The 21,593-nt window shown below is 37.0% G+C and overlaps 3 protein-coding genes across 3 annotated transcripts; 2 read left to right on the plus strand and 1 right to left on the minus strand.

Moving 5' to 3' along the window:
- Window positions 1-1,855: 1,855 nt before the first annotated feature.
- Window positions 1,856-2,759, minus strand: LOC308105371 (uncharacterized protein). Its single transcript, XM_080456049.1, has 3 exons — window positions 2,627-2,759; window positions 2,415-2,549; window positions 1,856-2,252 (listed from the first exon to the last, which is right to left on the minus strand). Exons 1-3 carry the CDS (start codon window positions 2,754-2,756, stop codon window positions 2,137-2,139), a joined length of 381 nt encoding a protein of 126 aa, XP_080312175.1. The 5' UTR covers window positions 2,757-2,759; the 3' UTR covers window positions 1,856-2,136.
- Window positions 2,760-17,896: 15,137 nt separating this feature from the next.
- LOC308104321 (uncharacterized protein) lies at window positions 17,897-19,017 on the plus strand (the record flags this gene model as incomplete). The annotated part of the gene is made up of 5 exons (XM_080454730.1): window positions 17,897-17,968; window positions 18,086-18,257; window positions 18,414-18,490; window positions 18,734-18,917; window positions 19,010-19,017. The coding sequence occupies exons 2-5, from the start codon at window positions 18,098-18,100 to the stop codon at window positions 19,015-19,017; spliced, it is 429 nt and encodes a 142-aa protein (XP_080310856.1). The 5' UTR covers window positions 17,897-17,968; window positions 18,086-18,097.
- Window positions 19,018-19,289: 272 nt separating this feature from the next.
- On the plus strand, window positions 19,290-20,965 carry LOC308104578 (uncharacterized protein). Its single transcript, XM_080455026.1, has 4 exons — window positions 19,290-19,393; window positions 19,521-19,692; window positions 20,036-20,184; window positions 20,725-20,965. The coding sequence occupies exons 2-4, from the start codon at window positions 19,550-19,552 to the stop codon at window positions 20,925-20,927; spliced, it is 495 nt and encodes a 164-aa protein (XP_080311152.1). The 5' UTR covers window positions 19,290-19,393; window positions 19,521-19,549; the 3' UTR covers window positions 20,928-20,965.
- The last annotated feature ends 628 nt before the right edge of the window (window positions 20,966-21,593 follow it).

The following is a 21,593-nucleotide window of genomic DNA, read 5'->3' on the forward strand; positions in this document are numbered from 1 at the left end:
TCCCGTCTCCTACCGGCTAATGTATCCGGTAGGAGACACAAAGCAGATTATTTGTGTCTCCTACCGGAAATACACACGGTCATCAAATTATTGTCTTAGGAATGCCACAAAAACAAAAATAAATCCATGAAATCAAGGCTTCATGGGGTGTGCAATTGATAGAAAATAAGTCATTTTTTGGGTGAACTCCTCCTTTAACAACACAAATCTGATGGTCCCTGTCACAAAATATTTTCAGATGGGGGTCCTTGGATAATTACATATTAATTTGGGGGTCCTTTCTTTTACATGAAAATGTTTGAGAACCACTGGTTTATACAAGATTTTAGAAACAAGCCCTAAAAAAACGACTTACAAGCAACTATAAAAAATAAGCCCCAAGTCGCTTATAATAAGCGGACATGGCAACACTGCGCCCGTTGCCTGCCTTTCGCCCCCTGGTGGAGGAGATGTGTAACTGAGGAAGGAAAGAAAGGAGAGAAAGAAGGGAAAGAAAGAAAGAAAAAAAAGAAAGAAAGAAAAAAAGAACCTATTCCCGAACAGACTAAGGGCGGTTTCAGACTGGGTTCGTTTGAATCAAACCGTTCCCGAGTACGCTTGGCTGGCCAGCATTCACACTGGCCAAGATTCTAACGCACTCGAGACCATTTTCATTGAATAGTAATGGTAAATATGTGCCTCATGGGGGCGCTGTTGACTATGGGGCTTTGGGAGAGCAAATGTCATTCACAGAAGAAAAGTCACTCTAGAGTGAATAATAAAGTTTGACTGTGTTCCTGACATTGTCTTGAGTTATAATAACAACAGATCAACAATACACATCCAAAGCAGTGCATCCGATCGTCAGTGCAGGAAGGATCAGGCAGAGAGTGACTGGGTGACAGCTGTCAGAATGAGCCGCTGCTGGCTACTGCTTGCAATCCGACTAGTGACATAAATACACTAATATCAGCGTATCCAATCAATAAAATCCAATGGCCATGTGAACATGAATGAATAAAGGTCCAAAGTAAAAAGGTGGATAAAAGTTACGGTGTTAAAATGATAAAAGGAGCCTGCTTGTAGAGGAGCAGCTGGCGACGGGGAACGGTTCGCTACGTTCACACTACCACAACATCTGCCATGTGGTCCGGGGTGCGCACCCGGGACCATAGTGTGAAACGGCTCTAAGAATACAATTTCAGCATCCTTGTATTGTGTTTGTATAACATAATAATAATTATAATAATCTTATACAAAGTAACTGGTGAATAAAGGTTTCACATAAGGAGAACACATTTCAACATTTGTATAAAAAAATTGACACACTGAAGCAGAGTAAAGATAGGTATCTCAGATATCTCAAAACTGCATCGAGCGGATCTTAAACAGGGGGTCCGGGACCCCTAGGGGGTCCTCAGAGTAACTACAGGGGGGCCACCAAATATTTGTGTGATAGGAACTTTTTTTACATTAACCACTTGAACCTTAGCATTCCTATTCTGAGGGGAACAAACAAAGAGGTTTGGTTTAGGGCGGGGGAAAAGAGCAGACCAAGTTTTCAAAGTATCAATGGTTTAACTGGTTTAGCTGTCTGAAAATACACATTAACGTGAATCTCACAACACAAGTTACTTTACACAATGGTGTAAAGTAACTAAGTACATTTCAGCACGTATTAAACAAACAAAAATAAAAACAACAAAAGAAACACCCCATTTAACAAATCATTCAGTCCTTTATTTATCATTTAATATCTTCCCATCCAGGACCCGATGCTTGACTACATTTTCATAATTTTGTCATTTTATTGATTTCATATCTTGAAAATGAGTCGTGTACAAAATAAAGCCATGAACGGATCATCAGTCGGCCAAAGACCTTGTATGAAAATACCAGATCTGCAAGCTCACAGCGTGTCACGATCCGACCCGCTGTGAGCTTGTAGATCTGCTATTTTTGCTACTTTTTTTGCGTGACAGTGGCATACGACAGAGAATAAAAGCAGGACATTTATTTGTGAAATAAAACGTAAGATGAGCTACGGAGATGCAAGGTTTTTCCACCGGGCAGTGACAATTATGATAAATATTAAGAAAATGTCTGATTAAGAATTAATTTAACGTAAATGTTTTTTCTACTATATAATGTGTGGTTTTATGGGAGCTTGTTGCAGAGGTCAGTGTTGCAGCAGGTCTTTTGGACCGCCGAGGTGGTCGACTGCTGTTCACACTCCTTTGCCGTAGCGCAGCGTAGCACATGATGTTCACCGTCTGAGAATGACAACAATAACATTTTTTTATTTTTTTATATATTTTTTTATGTTAAATGTGAACTCTAGGGGGTGGCAACTGCCATTCCCTGAGATCCCCATATTCCTCTGGTTGTCATTTTATTATTATTATTATTATTATTATTATGGTGGTGTATCTTACGGTTAGGGATGCTCATGTGTATGTGGATGCAGGAAGGGAAGCCCATGCCACACTCCATCTCTTTCTGGTAGCTTTGGTCACACAGGTGGTTCTCCTTGATGCTGGTGCAGTTGTAACAGGTCAGCGCCTGAGGGGCTGCAATAACAACATGGATCGTTAAATCAGGTTATCAAGTAAAACCTAATATGAATGACTTCATTTTGAGTACTTACAATGACTCTCCATCAGAGCAGACAGCACAGCCACCACCACACAAAGCCAAGTCACGGACGCCATATCTACTCTGAAAAAGAAAAAGAAAAACCCACAACACAATGAAATCAAATACAACGTGAATGTCATATCTACTCTGTTAAAACAACATGATGAAATGTCGGCGACCTTTTTGACATGAAGTGCAGTGCAGTTATTTTGTTCTAGAATCTAGATGTTAACTGTTCGTCTGTTCTAGAATCTAGATGTTAACTGTTCGTCAGCAAATTATTGGCTTAGGAATGCAAACAAAAAAGAAATCCATGAATTCAAGTCTCCATGGGGTGAGAAAATACGTTAATTTGGGGGTGAACTATCCCTTTAAGTTTAATTATGACACCGCATCAAAATGAAACATTTCCAACAGATTTTGACTGTCCATGTACAATACATAACCTTTTTTTTTCTTCCTCTTTTTCTTTTAAATATGTCAATTCACATCAGGACAATGTAATGATAATCAGAGCAACATGCTGATCTCCCAGACTCCCTCCCCAGTCAGAGTTCAGAGTTTGAAGGAATATAGAAATATGTGCAGGATATCATTTGCATACAGATGTGAGGGGACTTAATTTAATTGATTTTTATTTGTAACCCAATACAGCTTTAACCATAATTTTATACTTTGGGTTATTCAAAAATAGCAGATATACAAGCACGTAGCGCTGCACTCGGTGCTGCGCTACGAGCTTGTAGATCTGCTATTTTGGGGGGGGGGGAAATGGTGGGCAATTCTTTGAATGATATGTATTTGTCCACGGACCCCCCATCTCAAAATATTTTGTTCCAGGGACCCCCCAGAAGCAGTTAAAAATTTATATTTATATTCAAATACATTTTCACGATTTTTCCCCTAAAAAATAGCAGATCTACAAGCTCATAGTGCGGCACTCGGTGCCACGCTATGAGCTTGTATATCTGATATTTTTGAACCAGTGATCACCCTGCCCTGTGCCAATATTGGCACCCGTGCCTCAGGTTGCCCCGTATTCTATAACATGAATGTCATCTCTAGATCTACAAGCTCACAACATGTCGCGATGTGACGCGTTGTAGATCGGCTATTTTCAAATAGCCTAGGTATAAAATAGGGCTAAAGTGGTTAATGTATGTTTTATAATGTAATCATTTATATCTGCAAAGTAACCAGTAACTAAAGTTTTCAAATAATTGTAGTGGAGTAAAAGTACAATATTTCCCTCTGAGATGTAGTGGAGTAGAAGTAAAAGTATAGACAATTGGAAATACTCCAGTAAAGTAAAAGTACCTCGAAAGTGTACTTAAGTACAGTACTTGAGTAAATGCAAATTTACACCATTGATCTCTACACTGCTAAAACAACATATCGATGCTGTCGAGGGGAATCTCATTATATCCAAAATTGTTACTTCTCAGAATTCAAATTCAAACATAGCAAAAAATACCCGATCTACAAGCTCAAAATGGGTCACATCGTAGCATGTTTTGTATGAAGTAGGGTATTCATTTACCAAAAAACAAACAAAAAAAATAGGTTATTTAGATCCTGTCTGACAGCAACAATATATGAATTGAATTCATTAAAAAAAAAAATGTAATTGTTGTTTTTAATTAGTCATTAATTTGTTATAATTAATTAGTCTGTTATCCAGGGGAGTGAAATCCAATCCGCAGCGGTGAAAAGTATCTAAGTTTATATATTTTACATTGTTCAATACTTGCTAATGCTTCTACTTCTACTCATTGTCGATTCAAAAATAGCTATATCTGTTATTATTTGTATTTCTTTTTTTAAAACAAAACAATGAAAGCTTCCGCCGATACATGCCTGAAATATGTTTGCCAGGTTGATTTTTTTTATTTTGGAATCATTTCAACATCACAAATCTTGTATGGGGGTCCCTAGCACAAAATATTTTCAGATGGGGGTCTATGTATTTTGAGATACATTTAGTTTACTTGTGTGTGTCCATTTATACTTCTACTTCACTACATCTCAGAGGCTAATTTTTACTCCACTACAATTATCTGACAGCTTTATTTACTAGTTACTTTGCAGATTTAGATGTATTATTACCACTTAAGCCCTATTTTATAGTTCGGCTATTTGAAAATAGCAGATCTACAAAGCTCAGATGTGTTTTTCTATTATTAATTTTTTGTCACATTGTGATGTGTTGTGAGCCCGTCGATTCGTTTAGAAATATAAAAAATAACCTGATGCCAATAGTGTACTTTTACTCATTAACCATTATCTTATACTTTGGTTATTCAAAAATAGCAGATCTTCAAGCTCATAGCGCGGCACCGAGCTTGTAGATCTGCAATTTTTGAAAAATTGTGAACATTTGTGCAAATCTTTGAATACATGTTTTTTAAAGCAAACATTTTTAACTAAAATCTTTGCTTCTGGGGGTCCCTGGAACAACATATTTTGAGATTGGGGTCCGTTTAAAAAAAAAAAAAAAGTTTGTGATTTAGAAGACATTTGTAAAATGTCATTTGTAAGATTTGAGTTACAAATGTTCGCTTTAAAAACATATATATTCAAAGATTTGTACAAATGTTCACGATAAAAATAAAAATAAAGCAAATATACAAGCTCATAGCCCAAAGAAATCTAAAATGACACAGATGCGTCCCCGGATTGAATGGGTTAAAATATGTGATATAGCAACTTTACTCAAGAAAATAAGGAGAGTACCCCACCCCTGCTAAATACAGATAGTAAGTATATTGTATTGTATTGTAAGTAGTCTTACCTCTGTAGCTGTAGAGAACCAGGAGTGAATGAGTCGCAAAGCAGTTGAAATGTCCCTTTATATGTGTGACATGTGATCTGCTGTCATTGTCTCCCTGTGCAGGTCCCATCCCAGGTGTCACATATCTCTGATTTTCAATCGTGTCTGTCGAGCAGAAACCAGTGGTGGAAAGTAACTAAGTACATGTACTCAAGTACTGTACTTAAGTCAAATTTTGAGGTATTTTTTACTTTACTGGAGTATTTCCAATTTTCGGTACTCTTACTTTCACTCCATTACATCTCAGAGGCAAATATTGTACTTTTACTCCACGACAATTATTTGAACACTTTAGTTACTACTTTGTAGATTTTAATTATTATTACAAAACATAATTGAAAATAGCTGATCTTCAAGTCTGTAGATCTGCAATTTTCAAAAGATTTTTTATACATTTGAAAACTTGTAAAATGGGACATTCTGCATAATGAGTACTTTCTACTTTTGGTACTGTAAGTACATTTTCATACCAATACTTTTGTACTTTTACTCTAAATTTTGAATTCTGGACTTTTACTTGTAACAGAGTATTTCTATATCGCAGTATTGATACTTTTACTTAAGTAAAACATGTGAGTACTTTTTCCACCACTGATTAAGACCTGAGGGCGATTCTATAAATGTCTTCTAAATCATAATAGTTTTATGAAAAACCTATGTTGCTATACTAGTGGTTCTCTTTTTCATGCCAAGGACCCCCTAAAATTATATGTATTTGGCTGCGGACCCTCCCATCTCAAACATATTTGGTTCCAAATATTTGAGGTAAAACCATATATATTCAAAGATATATTTTTTCCGAAAATAGCAGATCTACAAGCTCAAAGCGCGGCACGAAGTGACGCACTATGATCTTGTATATCTGCTATTTTTGAATAGCCAAAGTAAATCAATAATAAAAGAATGCACCCACACACTGCCAAACTGCACGGCACAGGAGCACATTTATTGAGATCTCAATAAATGTGCTCCTGTACCTCCTTGTGTGCGGCTGTATTCTTTTATTATTGATGTGCACTTGTTTGCCTACGCACCTGCCCTTAAGCTCTTATTCTAGGTGTGCGAAAGTTTTACTCAACAGAATAACTAAAATACAAATGAATGGTTAAAGTGGTTGCACAGATGCTTTCCCATTTTTAATGGGTTAAACACTTGAATCCCAGCATCCAGGGGGCCCACTGTTGAGCCCATCACAAGTGGGCCCCAAAATAAATGACTAGGATTTGAATGATAATGCAACACTAATATAAAACAATCACACCAATGAATGAGAAATTAAAGTATCCTCAACTTTGTGCCATTGGTCCAAGGTGGAACACACTCGATTGATCTACTAGCCTTTGCGATGAGACACGTTGTGAGCTTGTAGATCTGCTTCTGATTCTACCTATAAGTGTGAACTGTACAAGGGTTCCAAATCTTTTCAGGCCGCGTCCCCACAAAATAATCATATTTGAACTGGGACCCCTCACCCTGACAATAACTTCACAATGCCTTGCTTTTACGTAATATTTGACAATTTGGCCAATTGTGATAAAAAAAGGTTATACTTATACATACATACTTATACTGTATGTTGGTTTGTTTACTGTTGAGTGAGAAAACAATGTTGGACATTAAGCTAATCATCTGGTGACCCCCACAAAATAATGTGGGGTCCCGACCCCCAGTTTGGGAACCACTGCTGTAGTATAAGAAGTAATAAGGCGTTAATTCATGGGAAAAGCAGGAAAAAAGGCAACACATGCAAAAGTTGAATCGTGGTGATATAACAGGGTTTCTGCTCACAGCCACGATTGAAAAGCAGAGATATATGCAATGGTGGAAAAAGTACTCACATTTTGTACTTAAGTAAAAGTATCAATACTGCAATGTAGAAATACTCTGTTACAATACAAGTAAAAGGCCGGAATTCAATTTTACTTGAGTAAAAGAACAAAAGTATTGGTATCAAAATGGACTTAAATTACCAAAAGTAAAAGTGTACTCGTTCGGCAGAATGTCCCATTTCACAAGTTTTCAAATGTCTAAAATGTATTAAAATCCTTTGGAAAATAGCAGATCTACAAGCTCACAATGCGTCGCATCGCGATGCATTGTGATCTTGTAGATCAGCTATTTTCAAATAGCCAACATTTATATAGGGCTGAAGTGGTTAATGTATGTTTTGTAATAATCAAAATCTACAAAGTAACTAGTAACTAAAGTTTTCAAATAAATGTAGTGGAGTAAAAGTACAATAGTTGCCTCTGAGATGTAGTGGAGTAGAAGTAAAAGTACTGAAAATGGGAAATACTCCAGTAAAGCAAAATTTCCTCAAAATTGTACATAAGTACAGTACTTGAGTAAATATACTTGGTTACTTTACACCACTGGTCTTAATGGGTTAAAAGCGTTGCATGTTTCTTGGTCATTTCAGAGTGAAATAATCTGCATCCTTATAAAGACGGGAGCACCACAGGGCACCGTCCTGACCCCATTCCTATTCACAGTGATACAGCTGACTGCAGGCCTGGTGAGGAGTCTTCTTACTGAGCCCTAAAGGAATGCTTCACTAATTTTCAACCTTAACTTCATATGTTTGGTCCCAGTGGTGTAAAGTAATTAAGTACATTTACTCAAGTATTGTACAATTTTGAGGTACTTATACTTTACTGGAGTATTTCCAATTGTCAATACTTTTACTTCTACTCCACAACATCTCAGAGGCAAATATTGTACTTTTACGCCACTGCAATTATTTGAAAACTTTAGTTACTAGTTACTTTGCAGATATAAATATATTATAAAACATACATTTAGCCCTATTTTATACCTAGGCTATTTAAATATTATAATTTATTTTCAAAAATGTTAGTACTTTTACTTTTGGTACTTTAAGTACATTTTGATAACAATACTTTTCTACTTTTACTCAAGTACATTTTTAATTTTACTTGTAACAGAGTACTTTTACATTGCAGTATTGATACTTTTACTTAAGTAAAACATTTGAGTACTTTTTCCACCACTGATTGGTCCTCACTGATGCTCATTATAAGATGGCACCATTACTGTGTCTCGGAGGAGGGCTGTGGATAGATCAGAAACCCGCCTACCAGTGACATCATCGATTCTAAGATAATAGAAACTACAGCCTTTCTTTTCCTGGACAGTTGGCGTGCTGAATTAGAAGAAATACTTCTGACTGAATAAATAAGGACCGTCATGTATTTACTTTAACGGCCTTATAGGCCTACTCTATGGTGGAAGAATTACTCAGATCTTTAACGTGAAAGTAACAACAAGTAAAAGGCCTGTATTCACACTTTTACTGAAGTACTTCTACTCCACTACAACTCAAATATTGCACTTTTCCACTACAATTATATGACTATATAGCTTTATACAAGTTACAGATTTAGATTATTATTGCAAAACATACACAAACCATTAAAGCCCTGTTATTATGGATAGTCAAAAAATAATGCTTTATATCAATAAAAGAAAAGGAGAAAAACATGAGTCAATTCATTCAGAATTTTAGCACTTTTACTTGGCTTTTACTTTTTATTGTGGTATTACTACTTTTACGCAAGAAAAACATCAGAGTACTTCTTCCACCTGTTGACTTCTAAAAAAACTTTTCCTCAAAGGGAAAAAGACTTGTTGTCTCCTTTGTTGACGTTTTTTAAAGCATGGATCCGGCCGGTGTCAGTGTCCCAGCTCTCTGTGCATTGTCTGACAACCCAGGGCCGAAACCACGCATCTTCATGTTACAACATGTTAGGATTTTACGTAAATCAACGCCCTACTTCCTCATGCTACAGTGTCACCCAAAGGTTAGCAAACAGTGTTGATTTTGTCGACTAAAACTATGACAACATTTTTTCGTCAACCACCTTTTTTAACTGACGAAAACTAAACAAAAACTAAGCTATGACGACTAAAACTATGACTAAATATACTGACAATTCTGTTAACAAATAAAAACTAGACTAAAATGTTATAGGGAGGGACTAGTGGAGAAGAGATCCAGTAGAACTAAAAGACAAGTCATTTTATGTTTGGTTGCACTCGGGTGAAAATAGCAGATCTACAAGCTCACAACGTGTCGCGCTGTGGCACGTTGTGAGCTTGTAGATCTGCTATTTTCAGCATGCAAGCAAGTGTAAAATCAGCCATTACGACGCCATCAAGACTCCGCCAAAATACATTTTATTTGACTAAAATCAACTGTAGATTTAGTCAACTATAATCTTATGATATTTAGTCGACTAAAACTAGATTAAAAGTAAAACATTTCAGATGACTAAAATATGACTAAAACTAAATGTAATTTTATTCAAAAGACTATGAAAATTTGTTGTCAAAATCAACACCGTTAGCAAAAAAATGCCGATCTACAAGCGATGCGACACGTTGTGAGCTTGTAGATCGGCTATTTTTTGCTACTTTTGAAAACAAAAAATCAAGTGAAAGTGTGTATGTGTGTGTGTTTTATAAATATTGAACCAATGAAAAGTGTTAACTAGAGTTTGTGACTAAATAATAACTACATTGGAGCCATACAAGCTATCCGCCCCGACCATACATATATCAGACAATGCAGGTCTCTGTATTGTCTGACAACCCAGATCTTCTGTTGTTAAGATGTTACATGATCACAGTGCCTGAGAGTCTCTCTCAGTGTGTGTGTGTGTGTGTGTGTGTGTGTGTGTGGGTGTGGGTGTGGGTGTGGGTGTGGGTGTGTGGGTGTGTGTGTTAGGTGAGCTGTAGCTAGAAGCACAAAGGATTGTGGGTGCGGCGAACTAGGCCAACGGTTCACAGGAAGCACACATAACAAGATCACACGCACGCACGTACGCACACACATTCAACATATTTATTTGAGTTCACATTTGAGTACACATTCTTGAACACCAACATTAGTAGCAGTGGTGGAAAAAGTACTCAAATGTTTTACTTAAGTAAAAGTATCAATACTGCAATGTAGAAGTACTCTGTTACAAGTAAAAATTTACTTGGGTAAAAGTACAACAGTTTTGGTATCAAAATGTACTCAAAGTACCAAAAGTAAACATAGTAAAATGTATAGCAGATCTACAAGCTCACGATGCGACGCGTTGTGAGCTTGTAGATCGGCTATTTTTCAAATAGCCTAGGTATAAAATAGGGCTGAAGTGGTGAATGTATGTTTTATAATGTAATAATTTATATCTGCAAAGTAACTAGTAACTAAAGTTTTCAAATAATTGTAGTGGAGTAAAAGTACAATATTTGCCTCTGAGATGCAGCGGAGTAGTAGGAGTAAAAGTACTGAACATTGGAAATACTCCAGTAAAGTAAAAAATACTTCAAAATTGTACTTAACTACAGTACTTGAGTAAATGTAGGCTACTTAGTACATTTACACCACTGGTTCGGGACCCACTTTGCCACCTATATACTGTGCCGCACTACTCATCCCACAAATGAATGTTCCGTACAAATAGGGCCCCATTTAAAAGGTAAATAAACCTTTCCAACTGTAAGTTTGGAAAGGTAACCAATCGGTTGATCGCTCTACTTGTAACTACCAACATAAATAATTGCCTCCAAATACTGTAATATAAACCCTTCTGGTGTTGGAGCCGGAGTGCACCAATGAGCCTTGTGCATTTGTGCCACATAGTGGCAGCAACGTTCCATCTACTGAATGTTTTCTTTAGTTTGTTTTTCTTCTTTTGGAGCCACTAGTTTCCTCTTTGACCCAACACATGCACATGCACATGCACATGCACATGCACATGCACATGCACATGCACATGCACATGATGAGCCATATAAAAACAGGTTAAAAAACAAGTAAATCACAGTAAACTAAAAGAATCACAATACAAATCAAGAAGCAGCTTCAGCTTGGGATGAGATTGGTTCAGATCAGAACAAAGATGTGTTCAACAGCCATCATGTTATGTTATTGTCATTAGCTGTGTCTTCATTTTACAAATTGAGGCTTCACCAGTTCACCACATCACCAAACTATAAATTACAGAGTGGCAACACGGCAAAAGTTGTGCAAAATAGTTATCTTCCTGGGATTTGTATTTATTTATTATTATTACACTTATTATTATTATTATTATTATTATTATTATTATTATTATTATTATTATTACTATAGTGGTATTTTTTCTGTATTATCTGTATTTTCATGTTGATTTTTGAACTGTTTGGTTGCTACTATATATGTCTATGAAATTAACTCAAGGACCCCAACGGAAACAAGTCCGCAAGGACTTTTTTGGCCGGACCTTTTAGACAAAAGCATCATAAATGTAACTGTGTTGTTTTACATTCTTTTGCCTAATAAAAATTTCAATCAATCAATCAAAGACCTTACCATTGCAATAATAGACTTTATTATTATTACTGGAGTATTTCCATTTTCTATACTTTTACTTCTACTCCACTACATCTCAGAGGCAAATATTGTACTTTTAATCCACAACAATTATTTGAAAATGTTAGTTACGATGTAGATTTCGATTTATATCATTACATCCCCAACCACTTCAGCCCTATTTAAACGTTGGCTATTTGAAAATAGCCGATCTACAAGCACACAATGCTCAATGTGACTCATGACCTTGTAGATCTGCTATTTTCAAAAGATTTGTATATATTTTAGACATTATGATAACGGTAACATGGCAGTGGTTCGACCTCCCGTTAGTCCTACCACTGTCTGTAGGCCTATACTATACCCCATAGCTTCGGACTCACCGAACCCCACAGATGAGTGCATTATTTCGGGGAGATATCAGAACCATTCCCACCAGCAGTTTTTTCAGAGCGCATTTGTCACACGCAGAAAGCAGCCCAATAGACAGTGGGTGAGCTTTATTTCAACACACCCTAGGCACCCCCAATTAATGTACAGTAGGCTACATGTAGGCTACAGTATGTTGTGTATTGTATGTTAGCCTACAGCTTGCACTTGAAATCCACTAATGTATTCTGTGCGTCATTACGCACGCTGGAAACCCCCACCCCCCCCACTATCAGTCCAGTAATGATAGCCCGAATGTATCTGATCTACAAGCTCACGGCGATCAGCAACACGTTGTTGTGAGCTTGTAGATCTGTAACACTGATGCCTATGATCAGTTCATTATTTCCTGTGTAATCCATGAATAAAACTGAAGTGTGTCATTTGGAGCGAATGGCATGGCGCGGCACAAATTGTCTTCTTTGAATAGACTATCATCTTATATAAACACAATTGAGGAATTGACACTATGCTGCTGAAAATTATAATCACTGGAGAATTAGAAGATGTGTGGGTGTGTTTAGATATGCACAACAGCGCATTGGTTTGTATTTTATTATTAAAGGGTCTACACCATGAAAATCACTTTTTTCTTGATTTTTTGTATTTTTTGGGGTCCCCAGTGTCTCTTGTACCCAAAAAAATGTTTTTTTTTAAAATTCAGTCATTCCTTCTCATTTCATGGATTTCCAGAATGGGCGTGTCTGAACAGGCGATCTGGCGAATGGCAATGTTTATGACGTCCTAAACATTTTTAACCTCGCCCCCTCCTTTTCAGTCTCCACCTCTCAGTCTCACTCTCCACCCCTTTCCTCTTTATTTTGTTTACAACCATCCGCCATTGTTTTTTTCAGTCGCTCGGTATTGTTTGCACAGTAACATCATGGCTAACTCTAAAGACCTTAGACTTTGCTGTGTTTTCGGCTGTGAAGACCAAAACAAGAATGTTTATAGAGTACCAATGCAGGACGATGTCATTAGAACTGCGTGGATGCAATTTATTAATGAGGGTCGCGTCTTTCCTCTGAGGAAGAAGACTCTATTTGTTTGCGCAAATCATTTCTTGGATAATTGTTTCTTTAATCTGCACATGTACAAGTCTGGTCATGCAAGCCACCTAAAACTAATGAAAGCATCTATACCAACTGTACGTCTCTCTACAGTAAGTATTTTATAATTATATTTATTTGAGTCATGTGTGTGCTGTTTTGTATAGAAAATGCGACTGACAGTGATTGACTGTACTTTGACTTTCCAACGATTTAATTAATTATAGTTTCTATTTTAGCATTACAATACTACTGCTCATTGTGGACTCATGATACTCAAACGTGCACTGAATGTCGCAAACGAGCTATCGTTAATGCAGAACGAGATGATGCTTGGTTGCTTACTTCTTCCACAGACGCCAGGTTCTGTGGAAGAAGTAAGCAACCAGCGTCGTCTAGTTCTGCACGAACTAGACGACGTGAACTCATGCGTGACTTTCATTAGTAGAGAAAATACAAAAAGTACAGTACTTCAGCAAATGTACTTAGTTGCCTTCCACCACTGAGCACAAATTCCCCCCTCCCCATGTAAACCCAATAATCTAATCTATTTAAATAGGGGAGGGGGTCTACAGAATAGCCCTATTCTGTAGACCCCCTCCCCTCCCCCGTGCATTTCCTGAAAATTGTCTTCAGCGTCTTAAAAATCTCTCATCAGTATCAATCAAAACATTACCATAGAGCAGTGGTTTCAAATCATTTTTATATAGTGGTCCATTATTCTTTTTGCATTTGAACCACGGACCACCATTTGATGTGATTTTTCCTCTCGGACACACAAATTATATTTTGTATTAACATTGAATAGGATGGTGTCCACAAATCCAATCCATGTTTGAAATAACAATTAATTTATGCAGATGTTTAGCAATAATGAAACCTTTTAGAGCGTAAAATAAAACCAAATGGACCCATCATGGTACATTTGGTTTCATTTTACACTCAACAGTTTCAGATCTATAAGGGTTCATTTGGTTTACTTTACTTACTTACTTGCATTTAGACCACTGTCATTTATAACTCCATATATAACCTTTTTTTTTAATTCCCATAAATATAGAAGTAAAAATCTAATTGATCTTGTTGTATATTTATACACTAAAGGTACAGGATACTACATCACAGGTGTTTCAGCTAAACACATCCGGATTGTTGCAGAGAAGAATGGAGGACTTTGATAGTCAATATAAATATAAGCCTGAACAACGTACATCTGGCACACAGCTAAAGTTGAGGAAACCACAGTTTCGTAGCATTGGTAGGTTAAAATGTATTGTGTCCTCTATACAATTTAGGCATTTAGCAGACACTATTATTCCATAGTGAATTACAGTCCTTGTTTGTGCACTTGTACAAGGCAAGGACAACACAAGGTAATACATCAAATGCATAGAAGTGGTAATGTAGGGTCAGAAGTTCTACAAGAACCGAACATCAGTCTAACAGTATAATATCCATAATAAAATCAGTAATATGTACATTGAAAGTAAACACACTGTAGGATGTCAGGTCAACAATCACCTCACATCCGTCTACATAACATGCTATCTTCAATATATATAGCCTTTGCATAAGCCTCCATGGTCGTAGAGCCTACGACAAGTGCTACTGGCTAAGGTCTGTATTTATGATAGTGCTTTATAATTTTTTTTCTTTCAGGTATACAGACAGATCCAGTTTCGTCTCCCCCGCCTCCCAACACAGAAGAACGTGTAGTTAACACAGATCGGCAGCACCCAGCCAGCTTTACACCACGGCTTCGGTCAACACCATGTAAAAGGCCTAGGTTACATGATGTTGACGAGGAAGATGAGGAGGAAGAGGACACCATCGAAGGACAGTCTAGTCAGTCTAGCAGTATGGTTGTTGAAGAGTCCGGTTCAGAATACAACCCTGATGAATCCCTACAGTTATCGCAAGATACCCAAAAACTGTTGTAAGTAACACATATATATTTGTGTCAAATGTTTCTAAAAGCAGCAGCAGGGTGTTGTGCACTTGCATATTTGCTATATTTTACACCTTTGAATAATGTCGACACCATTTAGATGTGTTCATTGCTGAACAAAAGTAATTCCTAAGGTGGCAATGTGGACAAAAAGGGTAATTAACATTTAGGATTATTACTGGTTTGACAGAGCGGGAACAGTAAATAAATATGGCCTCTAAACATGTTTCCTTATTCATCTTTTGTTGCAGAGCAGCACAACCCATTCCAGCTCATAAGGAAAACAAATACATTGTATTTGAGTTAGGCATGTAACGATTCACTCAACTCACGATACGATTCGAATCACGATTCGAGGTTCACGATACGATTTCTCACGATTTTCTCACGATTTTTTTAGCACATTTATTTTCCAGAAAAATTACTGAAAAACCTTGATTTATTTTACAAAAATCATGTATGTTTTAAAAACTATATTTTCTCTTATCCTCTTTTTAATATATGAAATTAAATAAAGCCTTTTTATTCATGAGGTACATGTATTAACTGTAGGCATGTAACGATTCACTCAACTCACGATACGATTCGAATCACGATTCGAGGTTCACGATACGATTTTTCACGATTTTTAAGCACATTTATTTTCGAGACAAATTACTGAAAAATCTTGATTATTTCTCTTACAAAAATCATGTATTTTTTAACAACTGTATTTTCTCTTGTCCTCTTTTCAATATATGAAATTAAGCCTTTTTTATTATTCATGAGGTACATGCATTAACTGTAAGGTACACATTAAGACATATACTTTTTTATCTGTAAAATAATAACTTTAAATATATAAGTATTATGAAATAAATGAATTTTAAAACATATGTCCCAGATGAAATAAATTATAAAGAAAACCTTCAAATAAACGAATTAAGGCTTAGCCTTTGTTCCAAGCTTGGGATTTACAAGTAATTTTTTATCTGTGCTATATTCTCAGCATTCTGTACACATTTATGTAATAAGGGAAACTGTTTTAAACTGCTCCAAATGAGATTAGATTAAACATTTATTGATTAATATCAATGTAATTCGCTATATATCTGACAGACAGTGTTGAAAGGAGTTTGACGTTGTCAGCAGTCTGATACAATTGTTAAATTATCATTATTCATATAGATTATTATTCATTGTACTCTGCAGCGGCAGCCGCACCGAGGCGCTCCAGAATTAGCCGTTTTCATTAGAAGCCTATCAGTTGTATGTTTCCTACAGAGTTTAAATCAGACAGGCTAACAACAGCTAACAATATTGTCAGATGGGGGAGGGGGTAAACGGTATAGTTTGGGCTTTTCATCAATCAAATAAACATGTTTACATGCGACGCACATTTCCCTCTTTATGCAGTGCGATCGCCTAGTTGTTTAGATTTCATAGACTGAGAGGACGTGAACCCCACTCTGCCGTTCATAGCCTGCCGTTGAGTGAGTGAAGAAGAGACCAACGGAGGCAGCTATGGTGGCCCTGAGGGAACAAAATAGTAGGCGGATAAACAAGGAATGGAGTCTGACTCGATTGCGCCCTCTGCTGGTTGCATCGCGATGTCATATTTTATTGCATCGATTTAAATCGTCACCACTTTGAATCGATTTAAATCGATATACGATAAATCGTTACATGCCTAATTAACTGACACATTAAGACATGTTATTTGTTAAATAATAACTTTAAATATATAAGTCTATAAATAATAAACCTAAATAAATGAATTTTGAAACATATCCCAGATGAAATAAATGATAAAGAAAACCTCTTCAAATAAACAAACTAAGGCTTTGCCTTGGGATTTACAAGTTATTTTTTATCTATGCTACATTCTCAGCATTCTGTATAAAACAACACATTAAGGGAAACTGTTTTAAACTGCTCCAAATGAGATTAGATAATAATTAATTGATTAGTAGTATCAATGAAATTCGCTATATATCTGAAAGACAGTGTTGAAAGGAGTTTGACGTTGTCAGCAGTCTGATACAATTGTTAAATTATTAAATTAAATTATTATTCATTGCACTCTACAGCCGTACTCCAGAATTAGACGTTTTCATTAGAAGCCTATCAGTTGTATGTTTCCTACAGTTTAAATCAGACAGCTAGCAACGTCGTTAGTTTGGGCTATTCATCAATCAAATACACATGTTTGCATGCAACGCACATTTCCCTCGGACCTTTATGCAGTGCGATCCTAGTTGTTTAGATTTCATAGCCTGAGAGGACGTGAACCCCTCTCTGCCGTTCATAGCCTGCCTTTGAGTGAGTGAAGCAGAGACCGACGCAGGCAGCTATGGTGGCCCTGAGGGGACAAAATAGTAGGCGGATAACAACGAAGGGAGTCTGACTCGATTGCGCCCTCTGCTGGTTGCATCGCAATGTCATATTTTATTGCATCGATTTAAATCATCACCACTTTGAATCGATTTAAATCGATATACGATAAATCGTTACATGCCTAATTTGAGTCCAAAGTTATGGAGCTGTTCAAAACATGTTCATTGTGCCAGGGGGCTTTGGTGGTTACGCTTCAAAACCAAGGGACCCTACTGAAAGTCTTCTATGACTGCAACTACTGTGTTTCCAAAAGCAAGTGGGAGAGTCAGCCTATGATTGGATCAAGTCCAGCCGGCAATGTCCAGCTTTCGGCAGCTGTGTACCTCTCTGGGGGATCATTTAGCAAAATACAAAAGGTACATAATGTATGTAATTGAATGTATGTATCAATTCTGTTGTTCTATTGTACTTGTACTTGTTTGCTATTATTTGATTTTTTTCTTTTGTTTTGATGAATTTGTGTCCCTCTACAGATCTCCAAAGCGATGAATTTGCAGATTCATACAAACAACACCTTCCTTCGCCACGCCAAATGCCTGATTGAGCCAGCCATTATACACACCTGGAGAAACTCACAGAATGAGATGCTGCAGGACTGCAAACTGAGGGCAGGCACTGGTGGGGACATGAGAGCAGACAGTCCTGGTAACTAACTTACATTTTTATTTTATTTTTCAAATAGAAATAATGTCTTCGTGCTTTACACAGTGGATATAAGTGGCACTTCATTTTTCAAAATAGAATATCTCCATTGATTAAAATACTGAAGCTGTTTTTAATTTTTCTATGCTTTATTCAAAGGCCACTGTGCAAAATATGGTAGCTACACTATGATGGACTTGCAGAAAGACAGGGTCATTGATCTCCAACTGGTTCAGGTGAGTGTAAAAAAAGGTGTGGGGGTAATTCTCCAACAGATTCAACAATTGCCCTACACGTTTCAGAGTAATGTTATTCAACAGGATGAAACATTAGGCAAAGGGAGGGGGGGTCTATTTTCCCCTGACAAGGCCCCTTTTTCCCACTTGAAAAGCAATAACACCTGTGCTCATTCAGATGGACTATTTTACAACTACAGCACAACTTACATTGCTTTGCTTTTGAATCTTTTTTTTGTACAGAGCAATGAAGTGGACAGTAGCTACCACATGGAGTTAGAAGGCCTGAAGAGGAGCCTAAAATTATTGAAGGACCGTGGGGTGAAGGTTAACTGCATTGTAACCGATCGCCACCCGCAGATACAGAAGTTCCTGCGGGAGGTTGAAAAATTACCTCAATTCTACGATGTCTGGCATGTGGAGAAAGGTATATGTCACTATGATGTTTTACACAAGACAGATTAAAACACTGTGTCCAAAAGCGTAATTGAAGTTAACATGTGTTATCATAATTGATAGGGAAGTGACACTTTTCTACTATTTGCTTTGTGACATGGTTTTAGGTTGCAGATCTGCTATGTTCGTTAATTTTTGGTGACAATGCAATGAGTGATTAAAGGCATTCTACATTCATGTTATTCTACATTTCAGGTCTATCCAAGAAACTTGAGGGCCTGAGCAAGGTGAAGGACTGTGAAAAAGTACGTGCTTGGATTCGATGCATACGTAATCACATGTACTGGACTGCAGCAACATCAACCACACCAGAAGTGAGAGCAGCAAAATGGAGAGCCATAGTGAACCATGTGTGTAACATCCACACACACAAGAATGAACCAGATTTCCCCCGATGCTTGCATCAACGGCGTCGAACCAGGGATCCAAAGAAATGGCTTACAGCAGGTCAGTTAGTAATATGGACAAAACCTCCTGTATATCATTCAACAAAAGAAAATGCTTAATTTTGTTGTGTATTGTTTAGTATTCGAATGAATATAATTGTTTAAAATATTATAATTATCAATTTCAGGAAGTGCTGCAGTGTACAAGCTTGACAAGATGTTGTACAACAAGAGACTCATGACAGACGTTGAAAAACTCAGCCCACACCACCAGACCTCTTCAATTGAATCTTACCACAGCGTAGTGATTCGATTTGCCCCCAAAAGCGTCGGCTTCAAATACATTGGAATGCTTTGCAGGTAATTAAATCTATAAACTGTAATATGAACATAAATGTTATATTTTTTTAACCTTATTGCAATTTATAGTTTTAATCTAAAATCTGCTGTTTTTTTATTATCTCAGGTACTTTGTAAATATGTAGATAACTTGTCTGGCCTTCTGTTGCTCTCTTGTTTTGATCTCCTTCCCACTTGCCCCCCACCCCTCTTCTTCTCCCCCCCCCCCCCCTCTTCTTTCTATGGAAATTAACGTTGCGATGGGAACGATGTACAAAAACGAATTTCACCCACTTCTTTACCTTGTAAACCTGTGATGTGACAATAAAACTGATTCTGATTCTGATTCTGATTCTGCTTACAGACTCTACCTTGCCGGACTGCATTATAACGAAAATGCAGGACGGCCTCACAGGATTGGACTGAATGGAAAACCACTCTTCAAATTAGCCTTCCCAAAAGCAAGAAAAGGAGAATGCAGAGGAAAGGCAATCAAGTGTGATCCCACATTTGGTAAGAATTACTTTTATTTACATTAAAAAATAAATAAAAGTATTACAAAATATTACAATAACTCTAATTACTTTACATTTCTTTTACACTGCTGTCATTACAAATGTAGTGCTGACAATTAAATGAAAAAAAATAGTACAAGTACAAAGTACAAGTACAAATACTCTAGCAGCACTTCGCATAACAATAAAAAATAAAGTGTTTATAAACTTTTACTGACATAAAAAAAACACAGCAGTGCAACACACTTTTGCAACCCGTGGTCCAAAAAGTTAGAAGCAGCACTTCTCATAACAATAAAAAATAAAGTGTTTATCAACTTTTAGTGACATAAAAAAAACACAGCAGTGCAACACACTTTTGCAACCCGTGGTCCAAAAAGTTAGAAGCAGCACTTCTCATAACAATATAAAATAAAGTGTTTATCAACTTTTAGTGACATAAAAAAACACACCAGTGCAACACACTTTAGCAACCCGTGGTCCAAAAAGTTAGAAAATGAGAAGGTATAAAAAAAAATGTCATTTTTTCCCCCAACAGGTTATGTAGCCGACTTGCAGGACTGTGTCTTCAACCAGGTCATGATGAAGCCAGAGCCAAACCCCTACGTAGCAGCGCTGAGGGAAATCGTGGTACCAGAAGACCTGAATGCACGCTACGAACGCCCTGACCGAGAGGAGGTCATTGCTGCCTTTGTGTCCCGGTTCAACCGAGGGGAAGAACTCCGTGGTGAGCTCAGTTAAGGGCGTGCGCTCTGAAGCCGACATAGTGGCCTCGGGCATTCGGGAATTCTGCTCGAACCCGGGTCACCACACAGGAAGGGATGACACGTCGAGTACGTCGTCCTAACATGCCATACACCCAGCTGACAAACATCCGATACGCCAAATACCTGTAGCGTCTGAAAGAAGGGAAAACATGGGTTTTAGTGTATTTTTAAAAAAAAGGAAAGTTTGACAATACTGATAAATTAATGAAGAGAAAGCCAGCTTGTTGACTAAACCACTGTTTATCAAGTTATTTCCAATTTGTTGTTGTTGATTGAAAAGAGCAGATCTACAATCTCAAAACACATAGCAACACCATGCGTGTTTAGCTGGTCGATCGGCTATTTTGGAATAGCCAATATGTATAAAATGTGAGTACACATTTTCTGTTTTTGATAATTTTGTGTGGTTACTTTGTGTGTGCACATTTATACTGGACAGGTGCTTCAATCCCTGTTGCTGCTGCTTGCTTTTATTAGAACATGTTTGTGGTTAATAAAACTTGACAAATAATTGCTTCTTATCATGACTTCACTCAAGTGGGAATAACTGATGATCAAAGCGTTGTCTTTCAATGAAGTTATAAGTAAAGTAAAGGTATCTAATTTCTATAGTCATTGTACTATTAAACATGTTATATAC

This window comes from Gymnoscopelus braueri, assembly GCF_963280865.1.
Source record: "Gymnoscopelus braueri genome assembly, chromosome: 17".
In the NCBI taxonomy this organism is placed as follows: Eukaryota; Metazoa; Chordata; class Actinopteri; order Myctophiformes; family Myctophidae; genus Gymnoscopelus; species Gymnoscopelus braueri.

Coding starts and splice junctions, on each gene's coding strand:
- LOC308105371 (XM_080456049.1), bottom strand. CDS start 2,756: ATGACATTCACGTTGTATTTGATTTCATTGTGTTGTGGGTTTTTCTTT. Junction 2,550..2,626: donor TGCTCTGATGGAGAGTCATT/GTAAGTACTCAA, acceptor TTGTTATTGCAG/CCCCTCAGGCGCTGACCTGT. Junction 2,253..2,414: donor ACACATGAGCATCCCTAACC/GTAAGATACACC, acceptor TGTCATTCTCAG/ACGGTGAACATCATGTGCTA.
- LOC308104578 (XM_080455026.1), top strand. CDS start 19,550: ATGTTGTACAACAAGAGACTCATGACAGACGTTGAAAAACTCAGCCCA. Junction 19,693..20,035: donor TACATTGGAATGCTTTGCAG/GTAATTAAATCT, acceptor TTCTGCTTACAG/ACTCTACCTTGCCGGACTGC. Junction 20,185..20,724: donor CAAGTGTGATCCCACATTTG/GTAAGAATTACT, acceptor TTCCCCCAACAG/GTTATGTAGCCGACTTGCAG.